This window comes from Thalassophryne amazonica, chromosome 17 (genome assembly GCF_902500255.1).
Source record: "Thalassophryne amazonica chromosome 17, fThaAma1.1, whole genome shotgun sequence".
Lineage (NCBI taxonomy): Eukaryota > Metazoa > Chordata > Actinopteri > Batrachoidiformes > Batrachoididae > Thalassophryne > Thalassophryne amazonica.
The window spans coordinates 919,735-944,632 of record NC_047119.1 but is presented as its reverse complement, the minus strand read 5'-3'; the positions used below and the strand labels follow the sequence as shown (position 1 = coordinate 944,632).

Sequence of the window (24,898 nt, the reverse complement as noted above, 5' to 3'; positions counted from 1 at the left end):
GTTCTCTATTGGGGGCATTATAATGTGGTTTTATGGTGTCTTGTTGAAAAATGTATGGACATGTGTCAAAAAGATGCTGTCTTGATCTCAGTTTACTTTTCTGCAGTAATGCTGCCGTCACCGAAGTGTGTGTGTGCTGACCAGGAGCATTAAACTTAAATCCACTTCAGTCCTCAGAAAAATAAATAAATAAATAAACAGACACAATGAATGTGGTTTGTGCAAGCTCGTGCATCCAGCCCAGCACGCGTACACATGTGGGGTGGGTGCCAGTTGGCTGCAGGGCGGGATGGCTGGAGGCTGCTGCAGTGTTCAGTCACTTCCAGAAGCGCTGTTCCTCTCTGATCATATAAAAGAAAAGTGTGTAGCAACCCCTCACAAGTTGCGCACGTTCTGAGTAGCAGAGACAGCGTGGGGAGGGGTACGAGGTGCCCGCCTGATGATTTGGCAAGGGAGTTCATCACAGCAATTTTTTCGGTTTGTTCAAAAATGAAGCGCCGCGTGGACGATGCGCATGACTGAGGCGAGGGGACGATGAATAGCTGTGAACCTCGCACCAAACTGCACAAATTTCCTCATGGGTACCATTGGTGCCAGTGAGATACGAGCCTCAGTAAGACTGAACGGACAGTGATACAACTGAGGAGAAGCTGCAAGGACCAGAAGTACTGAGGCTTCAGTTTGAGAGAAAGGACTTGTTGTGCAGTCCAAGGGTCCTTCTCAATAGGCTCACATCCCAGCTACTTTCCACTAACTGACCGCTGAGTAGTCTGGCTTCAAGCTCCACTTTTGTCATGCTGTGCAACAAATACTTTTTTAATAACTGCAGATGTCAAATATTGTGTACAGTACTTATATCATCACTTTCATATCATAATCCATATTTTGGGGATTTAAATCAAAAAGATTTCACATTTTATGAGAACTGTTTGTCAAATAGCTTAACGTAAAAAAAAACTGTTGGTGTCATTAAACTGACACTATTTCTCAGGTGTAGTAGCACTTTTACAACAATGGTAGCAGAATTAATGTATTTGTCCCACTGATGTAAAGAGGCTGTGCTGTGTTTTAATGTATTATAGCAATGCTATAATATAGCAGAAAAGTCTGAGCCAATGCAAAGCAAAGAGAAAAGAAGAGACTTAGAGATGGCGCTGCTTACCTTGGCAGATGTTTCAGAAGCATTACGGAAAGACGGTTTCAGAAGAAAGATTAAAACAAGACAAGGAACAAAAGGGGGCTTCCTCTGGAAGATTTCCCTTTAATTATGTCTGACTTGAGTGTAGGAAGCAGCAGTAAAGAGAGAGCACTGGAATATGTGAGTGCGTGGAGCGTCTACCTTGTTCTACGATGCCGACGGTGGTTCCAGCCACGGCACTGACAACAGCGGGCGCCGTGGTCTGCCGACCCACTACAATACAGAGACCAAGAAAACACGTCAGACACGTGGAGTACAGGTGTAGCTACAATCATGTGGTCCTAAATGTCCAGTGTGGATGGAAAACCGGTGCACTGTCATATAGCCGGCAGTAAAAGGACACTGACACCTGTTTTCACAAGTATGTGATACTTTATATTTACTGCTTTAATGTGCACTGACAGATGGACATAGAGATGGACAAATTTTCCATAAGGAGGCGCTACAGTACCATTGACATCTTTTGTCCTTTCCATATTTCCTCTATTTTTCTGAGGTTTTCATATTTAAGCAAACAATCTGTATACATACTGATTTAACTAATCCATCACCAAATTCAACATTTTTACTGGAACTGACTACTTTGAGCTATGACCCAAACTGAGTTATGATCCAAATTAAATTACTCCTCACTACGCTAGAGAACAAATTTTGTGCTTGAATTTCCGAGGGACCTCAAAATGACCAGACTCCTGTTTTTCCCCCCAATTCCAGATGAAACGTTCCATTGTTGCATTCAGTAGGGATCAGTAAACTGGTGTTTATTTTCAAAGGTAGAAGAGAATCAGAATGGGCTATCCATCTTTGTGAATGTTGACTAGCGTAAGGTCAGAATATGTCTGATCTAAGACTGAGGAAGAACCAAGCCATATCTGTGCTCTGCTTCCCGCTTCCTCTCACACTGCCGCCCATCAGCCTGCTGTGTGTTCCTGAGTGTGAAGAGTGGAAGATATGACAGATGGCGTGTCATCCTGTCCTCATAGGACAATGACATCTCATCTACGGCCTGTCATGAAGCAGCACTTACCAGAGAAGTTCCTGGACACCAGCATGGTGGTCAAAATGGCACCCTGTGCAGGAAAAGACAACATGCACAGGTGAAATAAGACTGAAATGACCAAGAAGGACATTAAAATGTAAAATCAATTTAATAAGTAGGGAAGTATGTGAAGCGTTTTCCTGTGGGCACAGTGCTGAGCAGCAGTGACTCTACTAACTGGTTTTCTTTAAAAACAAAAGGCTCATAGTAGGTATTTTGATGGAAACTGTGAAGAATTCCTATAGAGGCCCTGAGGCCCATTGGGTGAGTGGTTCCCACCAGATTCTGAAGCTTGAAGCAGAGGTGAGTCCGTAACTCCATCTGGACGCGACACTAGTCCATCACAGAGTCCTCTTCCAGCCCAGGTGGGACCCCTTTACTGCTGGCTGGGACAATGCATATTAAATATGTTGTCCAAGGAAATGCAAGTTATCTACATCTACAACCTGGGTCTACGCATGGAATCCAAGTCCAGTCCCACTAAGATGCTGCTCCATGGAAACTGTAAGGCCACTTAAAAATATCAACTGTACAAATAAACAAACATAAACTCAATGCTAGCGATACATGTGATTGGAGGATTGTATCTTTATGGAAGATCTGTATTGGCTTTGAAAATACCAATCCATACTGAAGTGCTTTTATTTCTTCTAACAGTGTAACCCCCCACCCCCCACCCCTCCCCTTTTCTGTTGTCCTCTTCACACAACTCTGCAGGTAGCAGCGACTGACCTGAGGCACGGTGAGTGGCTGACTTTCATTTACGTTATCTGGCATTAGGCAGACAAACTCTAGGCTGCTCTGGTTTGTTTTCAGACTCTACTCTTTAGTAAGTAAGTAAGTAAGGAAGGTTTATTTATATAGCACCTTTCAAGGTAGAAATCACAAAGTGCTTCACATAAGAACAGAGAAATTAAAAACAGCAGAAACATAAAACCATAAAAACTAGGTAAAAGCCAGCCTATACAAAAGGGTCTTTAGCTTCACTTTAAATGTTTCAACAGAGTCCACGGAGCGTAGGTCCAAAGGCAGTGCATTCCACATTTTAGGTGCCACCACCTCGAAAGCACAGTCTCCGCTGGTCTTCAGTCTTGTCCTACGCACAACCAATAGGCCCAGGTCCGAAGACCTCAGAGACCTACTTGTCACATATGGATGTAATATCTCGGTGACATAAGATGGGATTTGACCATGCAGAGCTCTAAAAGTCAGTACTAGAATTGCACCTGTTTGTATCATATTTGGCTGTTTGCTGTGGTTGCAAGGAAGACTGTCATAGCATCATGCAGCTGTGTACTCTGTACGGTCCTTTTTGGAATTGTGTGTAAGCAATTTTAATCTCTGCACCCACTGTAGCACAAAGGTTAAAGGCCATACGTGGACAATCAATAGGCCAAGGTCCAAAGAGCAAAGTGTAACTGCATTGTGCTGAATTCCACTTTTCTATTTACAAGTTGTGTAACATGTGCACCAAGTAAGGTGGAGGGTGCAAAGGGCTGTAATTAGTCACTGAATTAGTCTGTGCTGTGTTTTGGGCATAACATGAAATAAACCAACAGATTCTCATCTGTGGCAATGGAACCTCAGGTTTTGCCATTCAGACAGCAGATTCAATTGAGAGGTGTTCTGGCGAGTCAATGGATCTGCGTGTACAATCCAACGTAAAGTGTATCTGAATAATGTACAACATTATACCAGATGTCCATCCTGACAGGGTTTCAGATATATATGGCGACTGGGACACAGATGGCCTGAAACTGGTGCCCTTCTCTTTGAGAGGCGGGCACGCTAGGCACTTGCACCACCGTGCTAGAAATACACTGCGCTGACCAAAGTCCAGGTTTCTGTTGGTCTACAGTGTAATAGATTGCCTCTTAACAGCAAAGCATCAACATAATGTTAAGACCAACTTGCCCATGTGTGTCGGGCTTGAAAATAACAAGTGTGTCAGTCAGAAATGACACTTGTGCTGTGCGCTGCTTTACTCTGGGTGCAAAATCAAGAATAATGCCTGCAAGCAGTGTAATACAGCAACACCCCTGTATTTATTGCAACCAACTACATACATTGTATGATATCTTCCCAAAAACAAACAAACAAAAAATCCATATATGAGTTTAAACAAATTTACACAGTTATGATTTGGGATGTTTGTTTGCTTGTTTTTTAATGGCCATGATTGGGCAGAAAACTATTAAATCAGGTGATAAGCTTTCAGATGAGATCTACATTTAACGACAGATTCAAATTTTTCTTAAAGAACGTGACTAATGTGCTGCTGTTTCATGTTTTAAATCCACTCTGATGATGTTTTCTGACACAGAACATGCTGATGATTTCACCACAGCCAAATTAATTTTATTACTGCAACAATCATTTTAAAACAGTAATGAAAGCTGCCGATCAGATTCAGTTCATCTGCAGCTCTTCAGGGAGCAGCAGCGTTTATGTGTGATAGCGTGTGCCCTGTGAGAGCCCATTCGATCACTCTCACAGCAGGTGTCTGCCAAATTCCAGGTGACACACACAAATATCTAATAGAAAATATGTGGCCATTCACGCTGTTAGCACAAAAATAGTGAGCAGGCCACCACTTTCGATCTGGCTGTGAAATTTGTCCCCACGACTGTGGCATTGCCAAGTACACATGTGGCATGCCAGAGTGTCAGCACCCCCACAACACATGTACATGTGTTTCGTGCACCCCCCTGCTCCCCCCAACATGTGGCATGTGTGTGGTTTGTGCACACACCCCCCGCAGGGGAGGTGCCTCTTATCTGATCACAGAGTGACACCTTGGTCTGTGCGATGAACGGACAGGGGGTGTGGCTGCCTGCCAACAGCAGCAGCTGTAGAGATCTGTGGTTCTGGACGTCACAGCTGCAGAATACATACCATGTTTTGATGGACAGGACCTTACAACTGATGCGCGTGTATGTGCTTGCTGTCCTCACGTGAAAATACAAAAAAACATATATCGCTTTTGTGACGGGCTGGAGAATGCACGTCAGTTATTACAGCATTTTTTTTACCGTAATAAAAGACGATGAAAACCTCCTCTTCTGTACATCGTCTTTCAGGGTTTTTATGCTGCCATTATAAGAAATTGATTGTAGCACAGTGGTAAAGTTTCTGTCTGTTAATCAGCGCTTTTGTAAATTGCAGGTTCGAATCCCGCGAGTGGCATTTTTTCTTACTGAACAGGGTTATTTAACCGCCCCTATAAACAGAATTGAATAAATTAATTAAAATATAATTAAAATTAATATATATATATATAATTTTTTTTCCAGAAGCCCACTTAGACTTGGATAAAAGCCACCGAGAAGAGGTGAGTCTTTAAGGTAGATTTAAAAACCTCGATCAATCCTGCAGAGGCTCTGTCACCTTTAGTGTTTAGCCTCATTTCTGGTGTGACCAGTAGCAGTTGATTCACAGATCTCAGTGCTCTGGCAAGGGCGTAGACATGAAGGAGCTCAGCCAGGTACTGGGGGGCTAGGCCATTAAGAGCTTTAAAAACAAATAATAAAATTTTAAAAATCATGTTCTCAAACTGAAAGATCATGCTCGGGAATAAAAAGGGGGACTATAACTTCCATACTACTTGGAGAAACACTTGTTTTGACTGTGTGAGACAAGAACAACAATGGCAAGTACGTTAAGGCAAGTCTCTTATTGTATTGTAAATACAGAATGAGTTTTTACATGTTTATTTAATTGCACGTTTACCTCAGCTACAATAGTCTGTTCAGTGGCCACAAGAAACAATTTACTCATGTTTTGTGCCTCACGTAATAACTAATAATTAATTTGGTTGTTTCCTTCTGCTTACTAATGTAGTCCTATTATAAATAAATATTTCATTGAGATGTCAAATGTTTAATTATATTTTGTATTTACCTCAGCTGTGATCATCTGTTCAGTGGTCACACAAAGCAGTTTACTGTTGTTTTGTGCCTCGTACAATAACATTAATTAGCTAGTTAGCTTCTGCTCACTAGCACAGTGATTGCATTATAAATAAATTATGTACCAATTACATTAATTTTGCTTGTTACATGAAGCTGCAGCAACACATTTAAAAAATAAATGCAACTCAGAGACTGGTTATATATATATGGTTATATACTGGTTTTACATATATATACATATATATATACATACATACATACATACATATATATATATAAAACCAGTATATAACCATATATATATATATATATATATGGTTATATACTGGTTTTATATATATATATATATATATAAAACCAGTATATAACCATATATATATATATATATATATATGGTTATATACTGGTTTTATATATATATATATATATATATATATATATATATAATTTTTTTTTTTTTTTCCCCCACATCATGATGCATTTTTGGACAGATGTGACAAATCCTCAGCTGTGACTTATAGCCCAGAAAATACGGCATTCTAATCCAATTACATTTTTCCACGAGTCTGATTGGTTAATTGTGTGAGATTTCAGACCCTAAAATATCGCAATGACGGTGGCAAAATATTCAAACTGTTTCACATTTGATGTGTTACTCCGTGTTACTCTGTGTTGCTGCGCAGGTGTCACTAATGGCGCTATCAGCTGAGACCGACAGAAATTAGCGCAGCAACGACAATGCCGAAATGCGTGAATTTAATAGATTTAACTGGATTGATTGATGGATTTAACTCAATGCAGCTGACGAGATGGAGAAATCTGTGGGTCTGCTCAGAGAATTTCCAGATTGGCATGAAGACACTGTTGCTATGGTAAGCTTTGACGAACCGGCCACACCCTTTGACAACGATTCACCGACCGAATTACTTACAGAAAAATAAACCGTGCAAACGATAGAACTGGATTAGAATGGGAATAACCCTGTTGTGTCTGATGATTTCCGGACATTCATGCTGGATTTTAATTTTGCAAATTGAGTTTTACAGATAAATCTAATGTCAAAACCACACAAAAGATACATTATAGTACCACCGAATCACGACGAATTCATCTGATGGAAAAAGTGTGTTGTGGGACTGTACAGTATTAAACAGTTAATAAATTCAATAATTAATACATTTTCCCCATGCAATTGGCAAATGTATTTACAGTGGGGCCAAAAAGTATTCAGTCAGCCCCTGACTGTGCAAGTTCTCCTACTCCTAAAGATGAGAGAGGTCTGTAATTTTCATCATAGGTACACTTCAACTATGAGAGACAAAATGAGAAAACAAAATCCAAAAAAATCACATTGTAGGATTTTTAAAGAATTTATTTGTAAATTATGGTGGAAAATAAGTATTTGGTCACCCACAAACAAGCAAGATTTCTGGCTCACAGACCTGTAACTTCTTCTTTAAGAAGCTCTTCTGTCCTCCACCTGTTGCCTGTATTAATGGCACCTGTTTGAACTCATTATCTGTATAAAAGACACCTGTCCACAGCCTCAAACAGTCAGACTCCAAACTCAACCATGGCCAAGACCAAAGAGCTGTCGAAGGACACCAGGAAGAACATTGTGGACCTGCACCAGGCTGGGAAGAGTGAATCTACAATAGTCAAGCAGGTTGGTGTGAATAAATCAACTGTGGGAGCAATTGTAAGAAAATGGAAGACATACAAGACCATTGATAATCTCCCTCGATCTGGGGCTCCACACAAGATGTCATCCCGTGGGGTCAAAATGATCATGAGAACGGTGAACAAAAATCCCAGAACTACACGGAGGGACCTGATGAATGACCTGCAGAGAGCTGGGACCAAAGTAACAAAGGCTACACACTACACAGAGAGGGACTCAAATCCTGCAGTGCCAGGCGTGTCCCCCTGCTTAAGACAGTACATGTCCAGGCCCGTCTGACGTTTGCCAGAGAGCATATGGATGATCCAGAAGAGGATTGGGAGAATATCATGTGGTCAGATGAAACCAAAATAGAACATTTTGGTAAAAACTCAACTTGTCATGTTTGGAGGAACAAGAATGCTGAGTTGCATTCCAAGAACACCATATCTACTGTGAAGCATGGAGGTGGAAACATCATGCTTTGGGGCTGTTTTTCTGCAAAGGGGACAGGGCGACTGATCCGTGTTAAGGGAAGAATGAACGTGGCCATGTATCGTGAGATTTTAAGACAAAACCTCTTTCCGTCAGTGAGAGCATTGAAGATACAACGTGGCTGGGTCTTCCAGCATGAAACACACTGCTCGGGCAATGAAGGAGTGGCTCCGTAAAAAGCATTTCAAGGTCTTGGAGTGGCCAAGCCAGTCTCCAGACCTCAACCCCATAGAAATTTGTTGAGGGAGTTGAAAGTCCATGTTGCCCAGCGACAGGCCCAAAACATCACTGCTCTAGAGGAGATCTGCATGGAGGAATGGACCAAAATACCAGCTACAGTGTGTGCAAACCTGGTGAAGACTTACAGGAAGCGTTTGACCTCTGTCATTCATTGCCAACAAAGATTATGTTACAAAGTATTGAGTTGAACTTTTGTTATTTACAAATAAATTCTTTAAAAATCCTACAATGTGATTTCCTGGATTTTTTTTCTCATTTTGTTTCTTGTGGAAACTAAAATGATAAATATTGCTTTTCTATTAAAGTAAATATTCCTTCTTCTATTAAATGTTTGACCAAATGTTTAAAGTTCTGTTTGTTTGACCAACTGTAACCCTTCGTTACTTAAATGCTAAAGACTCGCTTGGTGTGAAACCTACGAGTACTGATCAACAGCCTTTTGTGACACATTTGATAAAAACCATTCCTTAGGCTGCCTCCTCAGCCAAATGGCTCCGTGTTACTCTGCTAAAACCCTGATCAATCACAATGCAAGAAGAAGCACTGTAGACAGTCTCACAGTGGGACGTGGCTTCGGGACCCCCGAGGACTTGTAAATGAAAAGGACCCTTTGATCATCACAGTCCTGTCATAGACAGAACAACCACTACTTCCTTTTCCTCTAACTCTGTGTGTATGTGTGAACAAATGTATTGTGTTAACACTGTATGCATAAGTTCTTCCTGCCCTGATGTGGATAAAAGCTGTGCTCAGGAAGCCACACTTTACACTGTTCCAGTCAGAGCACACTCTCTGGTTGAAATAGCGTCCAAAGCTTTGTATTAAAGCCTGTTATTTGACAAACAGTCAATGTCCTGACTCTTTCTTCTTCCACAGACAAGCCTGAAAATCCTTCGACCTCAACACTCTCATAGTTGAAGTGTACCTATGATGACAATTACAGACCTCTCTCATCTTTCTAAGTAGGAGAACGTGCACAATCAGGGACTGACTAAATATTGTACTAAATGGACTGCATTTATATAGCACTTTTCCATCTGAATCAGACGCTCAAAGTGCTTTACAATTATGCCTCACATTCACCCCAATGTCAGGGTGCTGCCATACAAGGCGCTCACTACACACCGGGAGCAATAGGGGATTAAAGGCCTTGCCCAAGGGCCCTTAGTGATTTTCCAGTCAGGTGGGGATTTAAACCCATGATCTTCTGGACTCAAGCCCAACACCTTAACCACTAGACCATCACCTCCCCTACAATGTGTGAAATGTGATGTGAGTCACAGAGGGATAATCAATCAACTTTCAACTTTTTTCTTATATAGCGCCAAATCACAACAAACAGTTGCCCCAAGGCGCTCCATATTGTAAGGCAAGGCCATACAATAATTATGAAAAACCCCAACGGTCAAAACGACCCCCTATGAGCAAGCACTTGGCAACAGTGGGAAGGAAAAACTCCCTTTTAACAGGAAGAAACCTCCAGCAGAACCAGGCTCAGGGAGGGGCAGTCTTCTGCTGAGACTGGTTGGGGCTGAGGGAAAAAAACAGGAAAAAGACATGCCGTGAAGGGGGGCAGAGATCGATCACTAATGATTAAATGCAGAGTGATGCATACGGAGCAAAAAGAGAAAGAAACGGTGCATCATGGGAAACCCCCCACAATCTACGTCTAAAGCAGCATAACCAAGGGATGGTCCAGGGTCACCCGATCCAGCCCTAACTATAAGCCTTAGCGAAAAGGAAAGTTTTAAGCCTAATCTTAAAAGTAGAGAGGGTATCTGTCTCCCTGATCTGAATTGGGAGCTGGTTCCACAGGAGAGGAGCCTGAAAGCTGAAGGCTCTGCCTCCCATTCTACTCTTACAAACCCTAGGAACTACAAGTAAGCCTGCAGTCTGAGAGCGAAGCGCTCTAATGGGGTAATATGGTACTACGAGGTCCCTAAGATAAGATGGGACCTGATTATTCAAAACCTTATAAGTAAGAAGAAGAATTTTAAATTCTATTCTAGAATTAACAGGAAGCCAATGAAGAGAGGCCAACACGGGTGAGATATGCTCTCTCCTGCTAGTCCCCGTCAGTACTCTAGCTGCAGCATTCTGAACCAACTGAAGGCTTTTTAGGGAACTTTTAGGACAACCTGATAATAATGAATTACAATAGTCCAGCCTAGAGGAAATAAATGCATGAATTAGTTTTTCAGCATCACTCTGAGACAAGACCTTTCTGATTTTAGAGATATTGCGTAAATGCAAAAAGGCAGTCCTACATATTTGTTTAATATGCGCTTTGAATGACATATCCTGATCAAAAATGACTCCAAGATTTCTCACAGTATTACTAGAGATCAGGGAAATGCCATCCAGAGTAACGATCTGGTTAGACACCATGCTTCTAAGATTTGTGGGGCCAAGTACAATAACTTCAGTTTTATCTGAGTTTAAAAGCAGGAAATTAGAGGTCATCCATGTCTTTATGTCTGTAAGACAATCCTGCAGTTTAGCTAATTGGTGTGTATCCTCTGGCTTCATGGATAGATAAAGCTGGGTATCATCTGCGTAACAATGAAAATTTAAGCAATACCGTCTAATAATACTGCCTAAGGGAAGCATGTATAAAGTGAATAAAATTGGTCCTAGCACAGAACCTTGTGGAACTCCATAATTAACTTTAGTCTGTGAAGAAGATTCCCCATTTACATGAACAAACTGTAATCTATTAGACAAATATGATTCAAACCACCGCAGCGCAGTGCCTTTAATACCTATGGCATGCTCTAATCTCTGTAATAAAATTTTATGGTCAACAGTATCAAAAGCAGCACTGAGGTCCAACAGAACAAGCACACAGATAAGTCCACTGTCCGAAGCCATAAGAAGATCATTTGTAACCTTCACTAATGCTGTTTCTGTACTATGATGAATTCTAAAACCTGACTGAAACTCTTCAAATAGACCATTCCTCTGCAGGTGATCAGTTAGCTGTTTTACAACTACCCTCTCAAGAATCTTTGAGAGAAAAGGAAGGTTGGAAATTGGCCTATAATTAGCTAAGATAGCTGGGTCAAGTGATGGCTTTTTAAGTAATGGTTTAATTACTGCCACCTTAAAGGCCTGTGGTACATAACCAACTAACAAAGATAGATTGATCATATTTAAGATTGAAGCATTAAATAATGGTAGGACTTCCTTGAGCAGCCTGGTGATTATGATTGTGATTATGTTGTGAAATGATTATGTTCCACACCCAGGTCGCCTCAGTGTTACTGTGCCTATCAGAGCCAATAATAGCAGATGCACCTGGAAACACCTACACATCTTAAAATAGAGACTAATTTCTGTTTTAAGTCAGAGATTAGTTTGAGCACATTCTCACCTTGAGTTTCCTCCTGGCATTAAACTTCTTCAGGCACTCGACTGTCTCCTGTCTGTGCATCATAGAGGCCACTGTCAAGCGTTGCTGTGGAGAGACGGACAAAAAAGAGCTGAAAATAAAAGTATTATAACAATGACTCTGACACTGACAGGTTGTGTGGGATGGAGTTGTTGGAATGTTCCGCTTCTCCTCTTTTGGTGATGTGCTATAAATCCTCAGGGTAAACTGACTGTTCGGGTCCTGACTGTCGTCCCACCTCGGCATGGATAGTCATTTAAAAATATGCCAACCTCAAATGAGTTATTCACTCGCCGCTTGTATGTTGAGACTTGATTCAGGTTTCAGGATTTACAAAACATCGTTTTCATAATAAATAAACTAAATGTGGCAAATCAGACACTGTGAAATACACATTTAAACACATCTTTGGTATCTGTCAGTCTAGTAAAAATATTGGGGTTTACACCCTTCAGGTCCAGGTGAGATTGTCAGTCTCTCCCACACAAGTTGTATAGGTTCTCACTGTCTGAGGAGTCCATCATTCCTTTTGACTGATCAGCTTCTGCTTGGAGACTTTTTGCTGCTTGAGCTCAGGACTCTTAGTAACCAGATTGACTGTTGTCCACTAGATGTTGCCGACCTTGGTAGGATCTTTCTAAATATTTATGTCAATGTGTCTCCTTTAAATCCCTTTTACAAGCCTAGATTTGGATGCCCGTGTGGTCTCGTGCCTGTAGCGAGCTCCCCGTACAACACGTCTTTTATAATGTGTTCAACATCTATGCCATGCATTTGTATGGGTGTCAACCTGACTTCAGAAAGGGCAACGAGGGTGCAGGTTTCACTGTAACCAGCAACTCCATCAGGTGATTTCATTGTTGAAGTCATCCCATCTGCTGTTAATCAGTGAAATGATTAACAGCAGATGGGAGCAGACGTGTCTTTATTGTCACAAATTTCAAAGATATTGGAAAAACTTTACAATAGCAGTTTGGATAAATTTATAGAATGACACAACTTGCTTTATGACTGTCATTATGGTTTTAGAGCGAAAAGATCCACTGCACTGGCACTGCTCGATGCAACAGAAGAGATCAATAAACATGTGGACCAAAGGGACATAGTAATAGGTCTATTTATTGACCTAAGAAAGGCTTTTGACACAATCAATCACAACATATCATTTCAAAAATGGAACTGTATGGAATAGAGGAGTGGCTCTGAACTGGATTAAAAGCTATTTAGAAAACCGGAAGCAGTTTGTTAAACTCGGGGACTGTTGGTCTTCATATCTGGACATCGTTTGTGGGGTTCCCCAGGGTTCTGTGTTGGGACCAAAGTTATTTATTTTGTACAATCATGATTTATGTAGAGTTTCAGATCTGTTTAAAGCAGTTCTCTTTGCAGATGACACAAACCTGTTTTGTTCAGAAGATAATTTGCAACAATTATCTGATTTAGGAACGGAAATGATAAAGTTGAAGAGTTGGTTTGATATTAACAAACTGTCATTAAATTGGTCTAAAACTAAAATAATGTTATTTGGAAATCATAAAAATGACACACAAATACAGTTCTATATACTTGGGGTAAACATAGCATGTGTCAAAGAGAATAAGTTGTTAGATGTGATTATTGATGAAAGAATTAACTGGAAAGCTCATATTCAACATATTCAAAAGAAAATGTCCAAAAGTATTGCAGTACTAAATAAGGCAAAGCACATTCTTGATGATAAATCACTACACACTCTGTATTGATCATTGATTGTACCTTACCTGACTTATTGTGCTGAAGTCTGGGGCAATAGCTGTCATGCCCGACCCAGCTCCAGGCTCCATCCTTATTTTCCCTCTTTCTTTGGTTCTGCTCCTTCTGCCCCAGCTTTGTTTTATTAATTGTTACTTTCATCATGTGTTTATTCTGTTCTATTTTTGCTTTGTTACTTTCTTTCTTTGTACTCTTAGACTTTGGCCATGTTTCAGTTCTGTTCTAGTTTGTTCTATCAGTCTGTGTTTTCATGGTTTATCATTTAGTTACTGTTTGCCTATTTTTGCTGTTCTCATTTCTCTTATACGTAGTACTGTAATGTCAGGTTTTGTTATCACCTCGTTTCAGTTTTACTTATATTTTTTGTCTGTTTGTTCCAGTTTAGTTTTGTCGTAGTGTTTAATTTCCTATTATTCTGTTTATCATCTTCTGGTTATCTTTTCAGTCGTGTTCAAATTTAGATTCCTGCTCATGTTTTCTTTGTATGAGCTTTAGTTGTCTGTAATTCTCGTCACTGCTCGCCTGTCTGTCTCATCCTGTCCTCATCGCAGTTCTCACGTGTTCACGCCCAGCTTCATTGTTATCACTGTCTTCCCTCAGATCATTGCACTCTCGTGTCCTGCACCTGCACTTCCTCATCACTGTTGGCCACGCCCCATTCATCTGGCGTTTACTTGCCCATTTGTCACCGCCTTTTTGCATCTCTTTTCCCTCTTAGTTTTCACCTGACCACGCCCCCTTCCAGACCCGTCCTCCACGTGCACCTCATTATCCTGTTACCACCTGTTCTTATTTAAACTGCTTCAGTTCACTTCCTTCCTGCTCGTTTGTTGATTCATTCACTTACCAGCACTTTGTCTCGTCCTGTTTTTGCCAAGCCGTGTTTTTGACTCTGCTCTGTGTACCGGATCCTGCTTTTTGCCTCAGCCCTGATAACTCCGTTCGCTCGTGTACTGACCCTGCTTGTTTTTGACCACGTCCTCTGTCTTGTCCCTGCCTGGTACTTTTGCTCCGTGGACTGCCTTCCTGTTACCGAACCCAGGCCTGAATTAAACCATCCTTTAATCATACGTCCTGTTGTGAGCCTGCATTTGTGTCCAGCCTCTGTCTGAGCCTCGTCTCCGCTCAGCCCTGTCAATAACTATAAAACTAAAATTATTAACTAAAAATTATTCATCCTTCAAAAAAGAGCATTAAGAACAATCCACAATGCAGGGTATTGGGATCACACCAACCCACTGTTCATTAAATCTAAAATATTAAAATTCTATGATCTGATAACGTTCAAGACTGTTCAATTGATGTACAAAGTGAAAAATAAGCAACTGCCATCTAGAATTCAAGATTCAAGATTTTTTTTACGCAAAGTGAAGGAATATATGATTTAAGGCGTTTGTATCATTTTAAAATTGTGGGCGCTCGGACAACCAGGAAATGCTTCTGTGTCTCCATTTGTGGCCCCAAAAAATGGAATAATCTACCTGAGAAACTCAAATGATGTCCAAATATTAACTGGTTCAAATAGTTATATAAAGATATGGTGTTCTCTGGATATGTATCTGATGAAACAGGTTGAGTTTATGTGTTGTATGAAGAATCTGCTACACTTGAATCTCCTTACTACTGAAAATTTACGGTGGTAACGAGCACGTAAGAGGAGCTGTTTGGGAAATATGTGACTTCACATTTTGTTTGGAAATGATCGTTCATGATCGGGCACATAGCCTGGTTTCATTTGACTGTACGAGGGGTGCAGGCGCTGATAAGCGTTGCTTCTGCCTATGCCTTTTGGGCACTATGTACATTGTGATTTTTGTTAAGCATATGGGTGCCTAATAAATTAAATTAAATACAGTATTTCTTGTCTTTCTGATACCTGATTCTGTTTTTTTCTCTCTGTTTGAGGTGCAGCTCCATCCACAGATGGATGTGGTATCTGTTCCGGAAACCGTCCTGTGCACGGGCAACATTTCCTGTATGTTTGTTTTGTGTTTGTTCATATTTGTGTTTATGTACATGTTTATATTTGTTTGTACTTATGCTTTGATTTATGTTTGTGTACATGTTTATATTTGTGTTTATGTACATGTTTACATTTATATGTATGTTTATGTTTATATTTATGTTTTTGTACATGTTTATATTGGTGTTTGTTTATATTTGTGTTTGTGTGCATGTCTGTGTTTATGTATATGTTTATTTTTATATTTGTGTTTGTGTTTATGTCCATGTTTATTTTTGTGTTTGTGTGCATGTCTGTGTTTATGTATATGTTTATTTTTATATTTGTGTTTATGTCCATGTTTATTTTTGTGTTTGTGTGCATGTCTGTGTTTATGTATATGTTTATTTTTATATTTGTGTTTATGTCCATGTTTATATTTGTGTTTGTGTGCATGTCTGTGTTTATGTATATGTTTATTTTTACATTTGTGTTTGTGTTTATGTCCATGTTTATATTTGTGTTTGTGTGCATGTCTGTGTTTATGTATATGTTTATTTTTATATTTGTGTTTGTGTGTATGTCCATGTTTATATTTGTGTTTATGTCCATGTTTATATTTGTGTTTGTGTGCATGTCTGTGTTTATGTATATGTTTATTTTTATATTTGTGTTTGTGTTTATGTCCATGTTTATATTTGTGTTTGTGTTTATATTTGTGTTTATTTTTATATTTGAGTTTGTTTATATTTGTGTTTATGTCCATGTTTATATTTGTGTTTATGTCCATGTTTATATTTGTGTTTGTGTGCATGTTTATATTTGTGTTTGTGTTTATATTTGTGTTTATTTTTATATTTGAGTTTGTTTATATTTGTGTTTGTCCATGTTTATATTTGTGTTTGTGTCCATGTTTATATTTGTGTTTGTGTTTATATTTGTGTTTATTTTTATATTTGAGTTTGTTTATATATGTGTTTATGTCCATGTTTATATTTGTGTTTATGTCCATGTTTATATTTGTGTTTGTGTGCATGTCTGTGTTTATGAATATGTTTATTTTTATATTTGTGTTTATGTCCATGTTTATATTTGTGTTTATATTTGTGTTTATGTATATGCTTGTACTTACACAGACCCATGGATGCTTCAAAGCCTCCTGGGCAGTGATTCTCTTTGCTGGGTTGATTGTCAACATTTGGTTGATCAGATTTTTTGCCTCTGGAGTCACTGTGTCCCACTCCGGGGAAGGAAACTAAAATACACACACACACACACACAGTATCATATATGAACAACAAAATGTTGAGGGAACACGGACAGAAGTGCAGACTCACGTCATACGCTCCTGCTTTAATCTGCTGGTAGAGTTTGTGTTGGTCCTCATCCCAGAAAGGAGGGTAACCCACCAAAAGAATGTAGAGGATCACACCTACACAAACACACACCAACACACAACCTCTGCTTCAGAGACCCGGATGGACAGCAGAGAGCGGCGGCAGCGAGCGCGGCAACGAGAGAGCTTACCGCACGCCCAGATGTCCACAGGTTTACCGTACGCCTCCTTCCTCAGCACCTCAGGGGACAAATAACCCGGGGTCCCCGCAAAACCTGAGAGAGAAAACAATAGAAAGTGGTATAATGGAAAGTACAAACAAATGAACAAGACAATGAAGGAAAGAAAGAAAGAAAGAAAGAAAGAAAGAAAGAAAGAAAGAAAGAAAGAAAGAGTGACTGTTCATTCATTTTCTGTACTTGGTTCCTCCAGTCAAATGTGACGGGGGACTGGAACCCAGCAGTCAGAGGGTGAGACGGCTGAAGTGTGTAAATGTTACTGTCCATCCTGCTGCAGTGATTCTGTGTGTGTGTGTGTGTGTGTGTGTGTGTGTGTGTGCGCGCGCGCGCGCACAGAGGTACTTCACATGCACAAACATTCCTGCTGTTTTTTATACTTCAGTGATTTTCTTCCTATTTGCTCCATTTGCTGCAACAGTCATTTGCTCTGGTGATTCTTTGTGCAACTTAATTTACTTTTTGATTCAAAGTTTCATGTGCATGCTGTGTTACTGTGATAAATGCATCAATCATTTTTCACTTACACTTTCAAAATAACCGCACACTGATTTGAGGGGTTTTTTTTTTTAAACTTCCATTAAATATTTCTGGAGGACTTCCATGTGTGGACCTGCACTGTCAAAGGTGTTAATGTCATCAGTGGAGCCTAATGTGTGCAAGATGATGAAACTTTATTAAACATTACTGAGGTGGAAATGTTAAGTGACCCTCTAGGCTGCTGTGGAATCCGCTTTGGCAGCAACTGGCCTAATGACATCTGATTGGCTGATTAAAAATAAAGAAGTGGGTCCTTCAAATGTGATGGTTTTCAAATAAAGTGTGTGGCAGTGTGACAGTCTTTCTTTAGCACACTGTTGTAAGTCACACATTTATTCTGGCTTCATATTCATAAGGAAAATGATCCTTGAAGTTTTATTGTGGGACAGATGATAAAACACACTTTGGGCCTTTTCCCTCTGAACACCAAGTGGGTTCTCAGCATTTTTGGCTCCTGTCACTTTTTAGTCACTTGGCTCATTTTTCACTGTAGCTGCAAGTCTTGCACCTCTGTGAAATGTGTTTTAAAAAGTGTGCAGAGCTCAAAATCCTTAAAATAGTTTTTGTTTTTTGTGTGTTTTTTTTTTTTTTTACACACACACATGCATTGGGACACTGCACATTCGATTCCAAATGAAAATATGAAGAAAAATTGACTTTAGAGAAAGTAAAGAAAAAAAGAATATTAGGCTGTTGAATAAAATATCAGTGTTTGTCTTTTTCTTTCTGTGACCCTCATTTCACCCGTACAGGTGGAACTTATTGAAGGATTAAGACAGTAAATGTTCTTCCTGCTGGTCGTCGTGTTTTTCTCTCTGACTATCAGAGTCAAATGAGTCGTTCGAGACATTGTTCAGATGAACAGCGTACTTTGATTAAAAAGTTGACTGGAGAGGAGAAAACATATAAAGAAGTACAGAAAATGACAGACTGCTCAGATAAAATGATCTGAAATGTTTTTAAATGGCAACAAAGACGTGGAAGAAAACGAAAAACCACCATTCAGATGGATCAAAGAACAGACAGAATGACAAAGATCAGCTCCATGAGGATCAGAGGAGGTCTGAAGGTACCTGTGAGTCCTGGAACATCTAGAAGACGTCTGTGTGAAGACAAAGGATGGACAAGACGTCCCCACAAAAAACAAACTACAGGTGTTGAAGAGGTTTGACAAAGAACACACTGACTGGACTGAAGAGAAACGGGACAACGTTTGGTGGACTGAGGACAGCAGGATAGTTTTTTCCTCATCAGATGACCCCCAAAAACTGAACTCAAGCCACAGTCCACTGTGAAGACAGTGAAGCCTGGTGGAGCATCATGATGTGGAGAAGTTTCTCGGGTCTACTGATCACAAACCAGGATCAGGGACAAGTTTGAACACATCAGAACACTTGAAGAAGTCACGAAGAGGAAATGTTTCAACAAGACAACGACCTCAAACACACCAGCAAGTCAGCAGCATCTCGGTTCCAGACCCAGCAGATTACAGTTATGGAGTGGCCAGCCCAATCCCAGGACCTTAATCCAACAGAAAACCTGTGGGGTGACGTCAAAAATACTGTTTCTGAGGCAAAACCAAGAAATCCAGAGGAACTGTGGGCTGTAGTCCAAAGGACCTGGACTGGGAAACAGAAGCTGGTCGACTCCATGAAACACAGATGTGAAGCAGGTCTCAGAAACAGTGTTCATACAACTAAATATGAGTTCAAGCATTTTTCACTTTATACAGGAAATGTTTGAGTTTGTAAAGAAGACAATACAAACACTGATATTTTATTGAACAGCCTAATATTCCTTTTTTCTTCACTTTCTGTAAAGTAACAACAAATTAGATACGTTTGTCTTTATGTTTTGATTTGGAATAGAATGTACAGTGTTCACAACCTATGTGCATGTATGGAAACAAAGGAGAAACAAACGCATCGGTGGGTTGTGGGGTTTACTAGCTTCCAGGCCCTATGCAGTTCTTGGGCTGCTGGTGTAGAACATGGGTACGCGATGGACTTTGTAACCTTCATGATCACTTTTAAGAACAATTCATCTGCATTTTGTAAACACTGAGAACATAACTCCATCTCCACCTCTCAAAATGAACCCCCTGTCTGCAGACACGGGGTGAGATGTGGGCGTCCCCTTGGCCTTCCCCAGTTGCTGGACACTGAGGCACCTGCTTGTTGGATCATAACCAGAGACATAACCATTTGGCCTATCACAGGAACATAACTCCAGAGTGTTTTTACAAAACCTTTTAGCCCCTAAGCATTTTGGAGTTCTGGAGTTCTTGTCTGTCTTTGCACAACATACCAAACCAGGCCTGCTGTTCTCCTTGAACCTCTATTGCCAGTCCAAAGTCAGCCAGCTTCACTGCTGCATTCTTACATTTGCTGGCGAGCAGCAGGTTCTCTGGCTGCATGAGAGACACAAACACCAAAGACAATCACATCAGCAAAAAACTGACTGTGTCACTTCTGGAAGTTACAATAAAACACACACACAAACACACACCTCATGACTTCTTTTAGTAATAAAGCAAAATGCTGAAAGTTCCTTGGTTTTCGTGAGGTTGCACTTCACAGGTTGTGTTTGCACAAGTTGGCATGCCAGAAAAAAGTACACCTCAATTTTATATACACTCAACAAAAATATAAACGCAACACTTTTGGTTTTGCTCCCATTTTGTATGAGATGAACTCAAAGATCTAAAACTTTTTCCACATACACAATATCACCATTTCCCTCAAATATTGTTCACAAACCAGTCTAAATCTGTGATAGTGAGCACTTCTCCTTTGCTGAGATAATCCATCCCACCTCACAGGTGTGCCATATCAAGATGCTGATTAGACACCATGATTAGTGCACAGGTGTGCCTTAGACTGCCCACAATAAAAGGCCACTCTGAAAGGTGCAGTTTTATCACACAGCACAAATGCCACAGATGTCGCAAGATTTGAGGGAGCGTGCAATTGGCATGCTGACAGCAGGAATGTCAACCAGAGCTGTTGCTCGTGTATTGAATGTTCATTTCTCTACCATAAGCCGTCTCCAAAGGCGTTTCAGAGAATTTGGCAGTACATCCAACCAGCCTCACAACCGCAGACCACGTGTAACCACACCAGCCCAGGACCTCCACATCCAGCATGTTCACCTCCAAGATCGTCTGAGACCAGCCACTCGGACAGCTGCTGAAACAATCGGTTTGCATAACCAAAGAATTTCTGCACAAACTGTCAGAAACCGTCTCAGGGAAGCTCATCTGCATGCTCATCGTCCTCATCGGGGTCTCGACCTGACTCCAGTTCATCGTCGTAACCGACTTGAGTGGGCAAATGCTCACATTCGCTGGTGTTTGGCACGTTGGAGAGGTGTTCTCTTCACGGATGATGCGAAGGAGATGTGTTGCACTGCATGAGGCAAATGTTGGTCACACCAGATACTGACTGGTATCCCCCCCCCAATAAAACAAAACTGCACCTTTCAGAGTGGCCTTTTATTGTGGACAGTCTAAGGCACACCTGTGCACTAATCACGGTGTCTAATCAGCATCTTGATATGGCACACCTGTGAGGTGGGATGGATTATCTCAGCAAAGGAGAAGTGCTCACTATCACAGATTTAGACTGGTTTGTGAACAATATTTGAGGGAAATGGTGATATTGTGTATGTGGAAGTCACCTTCCTAAGGAAGGTCATTTCAGCTGCTAGTACCTGAAGTCTAGTTCTTTTGGTTGTGATCCAACCCTCATGACCACAGGTAAGAGTAGGAACAAAGATTCACCAGTAGATGGAGAGCTTCACCTTTTGGCTCAGCTCCCTTTTCGTCACAACGGTACAGTAGAGCGAATGCAGCACCGCCCCTGCTGCACCAGTTCTCCAGCCAATCTCACACTCCATTGCCCCTTCACTCGTGAACAAGACCCAGAGGTACTTGAACTACACCTGGGGCAAGTCCTCCTTCCCTTTCCGGAGTAGGCAATCCATCGGTTTCCTGCTGAGAATGTAACTTTGTTTAACCTAACTTAATTTACTTTCTTTTTTTCAACTGATCAGTTGCCTGCCATGTTGGTTGCTATCCAGAAGCCAAGGTGGTCTGTAGTGTAGCGCTGCAATGCCCAGAACCAGCATGTACTGCCAGACCCAAACTTCATGATGTTTATTTTACAGACTGTTATTTTGTCATACATAATTTGTACACTGTGATCCTTGTACAGTTTAAAACTCTCAAAAGTAAATTAAATATTTTTACAGTGTTGTAAAATTATTTTAAATGAATTTGAACTTTATATTGTATATTCTGATATTATTGAAACATTTATAGTTTACTGTGCAAAAGTTTAAATTTTTTTATTTATTTTTCATTTTTATGAAACCTGCTTATTCCAATTAAGGGTCATGGGTGGGTGAGTGGGGGTGGGGGGGCTATCCCAGCGCTCACTGGGCGAGAGGCAGGATACACCCTGGAGAGGCCGCCATTCTATTACAGGAATTTTTTTAAATAAAAATATATTTCATTGGAAAAACATAAACAAACATTTGTTAAAAAATAAATTCATCCTGCCGTGTGCAAATCATCAGGTCTTGCAGCATGTGCTGATGCCATGCCCCTGATCACAATATGACAGAGTCATCTCGGATTGTGGACGGCAACCACCCATGCAGACAAACAGTCCATCTCCACCTCTCAAAATGACACCCCTGTCTGCAGACACCAGGTGAGACGTGGGCGTCCCCTTGGCCTTCCCCACTTGGTGGTCACTGAGGCACCTGCTTGTTGGATCATACCCAGAGACACAACCACTTGGTCAAAATGTTGTAGCTGATGTTTCCTCACAATGCAAGTGATACCGCTCGCTTGACACACTGTTAAACTGAACACTCCATTTTAATACAATAATTAAGTTAATGTAACTCAAACTTTTCAAAAAAAATTTCCATTAATTAAACGAACTCAAAAATGAATTGTTGTCATAACAACTCAGTTCCTTTAAGTGCATTTAAAGTTTTGGGGCATTTAAGTGTTGGTGATGTATTTCCGGTGCATTCCATTCACTCATTTTAATTGAGTTTATGTAACGGAGGCCAGCAGGTGGCGCTGTGCAGATGTAGTTAGTAAACCTCACTCCCAACAGCTCAATAGGATTCTCCGGTCACAAGGTCAGAGCCCTGGGTTTGAGCCTTCTGGTTAGAGAGTCCGACTTCCACCCCGGAGATCGTGAGTTCGCGTCCCGAGGGGAGCAAATGGGCGGAGTCAACAATTAAACCAAAAAATCTAATCCAAAATGTAATGCATATTTTTTAGGCAGAAATTTATTTGTCACTTTTTTACTGAAAAACACAAACTAGATTTAGGAGGGACTACATCTCTCGACTGGCTTGGGAACGTCTCGGGGTTCCCCCGAGGAGCTGGGGGAGATTGTGCTCTTGTGCTGCTGCCCCCGCGACCCGACTCCGGATAAAGTGGAAGAAAATGGATGGATGGATGGATAAACTAGATTTACATACGTTTAATTAACTATAAATTGTTAAGTTACTAAAACTTTAACAATTACATTTTTGAAAATTATTTTATTTAAGTTGGCAAACTCAAATGGTTTAAGGCAATTGGTTTCCTCAAATGGTTTGAGTTCATCTAACTCATTGAGTTTTACAGTGCAGAAAGACAATCCAGCAGATCCTCCAAAAGACCTCTTACTAAATACCTGCAGCCATCACTTCTGGTGCCTGCTTTTGTGTCTCACAACCACGAAGTAAATCAGGAAGAACCAGGACCCTGAGGCTTTGACCTCTGACAATGACCACATGACTCCATAAGCTTTTCTCAGGTGTCTCTCAATCTGAAAGGCCGAGGACCCAGAGACATGAACGTCACTGCTGAGATCAGTGAACGTCTGTTTGACACTTTTATGGACAAGTTCAGAAAGTCACTGGAAGCCTGGATCTTAGTCTTCATCTGGAACAATCACAAACAGAAATGTTAAATTGACTGCATTTATATCGCACTTTTCCATCTGCATCAGCCGCTCAAAGCGCTTTACAATAATGCCTCACATTCACCCCCATGTCAGGGTGCTGCCATACAAGGCGCTCACTACAAACTGGGAGACACTAGGAGATTAAGGACCTTGCCCAAGGGCCCTTAGTGATTTTTCAGTCAGGCTGGGATTTGAACCGAGGATCCTCTGGTCTCAAGCCCAACGCTTAACCACTAGACTATCACCTCCCCTAAAGTATAGTACTTTTCCATCTGAATCAGACTCTCAAAGCACTTTACAATGATGCCTTGCACTCACCCATTCACACACACACACACACACACACACACACACACACACACACCAATGTCAGGCTGCTGCCATACCATCACCTCCCTCACTCCAATTCATAAGTACTGTAATCTCTGTATCTATTGATTCAGTAAAGATCACAGCATCATTCATGAAGTCAAGGTCAGTGAATGCTTCCTTGCCAACAAAGGCACCTAAACTGCTGGTTTCCAGCTTTCCACAACCCTAACCCCAACACCCACTGACGGAACCAGAACACATGCCTGATGCATGCCAATTTTCACTGGAAAAAATTCAGAGGTTCTTCGCAGTTATGAAGGTGAGGTTGTTTAAACCCAAGGAAAACAAGAAAAAGAGGAGGGAACTGAAGCCACTACACCATTTTGGCCTCTATAGCTAGTTTCCCTGTTTATACCAACTGTATGGAAGTAAATTTGCTATTTTAAGCTATACAGTTATGAATAATAATAATAATAATATCATGAAATTTTTCATGTGGACTCAACTTCCTTTGTCCTTTCTGAGCATTTCATTACAAATATCTGAGGTAATATGACTTCCTGCCCAATTAGTTGTATGAATATGCCATCTACTAAGTCTGTGCTCCAGTAGTTCTGTTGAGTAAAATTTTGGTATTATTGACTTTGTATATTAGCCCACAATCACTGTTGGTGAACTGCTTAAAAATTACAGAAGCTGATTAATTTCAAGGTTTTCCCACAAAATATGAAGAGGGGTGGAGCCCTGAAAGGTACAGTGAGAAGAAACAGAAAAAGAACATGAGCATATTCAATTTAAATTTATTTCATTTACAGTTGTACGCAAACGTTTGGGCCACCTGATAATTGTCATGAGTTTCCTTTATAAATCA

The 24,898-nt window shown here is 40.6% G+C and overlaps 1 protein-coding gene across 1 annotated transcript in view; it reads right to left on the bottom strand.

Moving 5' to 3' along the window:
- LOC117529195 (calcium/calmodulin-dependent protein kinase type II subunit beta) overlaps nucleotides 1–24,898 on the bottom strand; it is a 180,496-nt gene that overhangs the window by 81,826 nt on the left and 73,772 nt on the right. The window contains exons 7-13 of the mRNA XM_034191899.1: nucleotides 20,048–20,150; nucleotides 17,156–17,239; nucleotides 16,966–17,060; nucleotides 16,761–16,883; nucleotides 11,917–12,000; nucleotides 2,226–2,268; nucleotides 1,340–1,411 (exon numbers count right to left, since the gene is read on the bottom strand). Coding sequence (XP_034047790.1) covers nucleotides 1,340–1,411; nucleotides 2,226–2,268; nucleotides 11,917–12,000; nucleotides 16,761–16,883; nucleotides 16,966–17,060; nucleotides 17,156–17,239; nucleotides 20,048–20,150 — 604 coding nt within the window. The remainder of the gene's footprint in view (nucleotides 1–1,339; nucleotides 1,412–2,225; nucleotides 2,269–11,916; nucleotides 12,001–16,760; nucleotides 16,884–16,965; nucleotides 17,061–17,155; nucleotides 17,240–20,047; nucleotides 20,151–24,898) is intronic.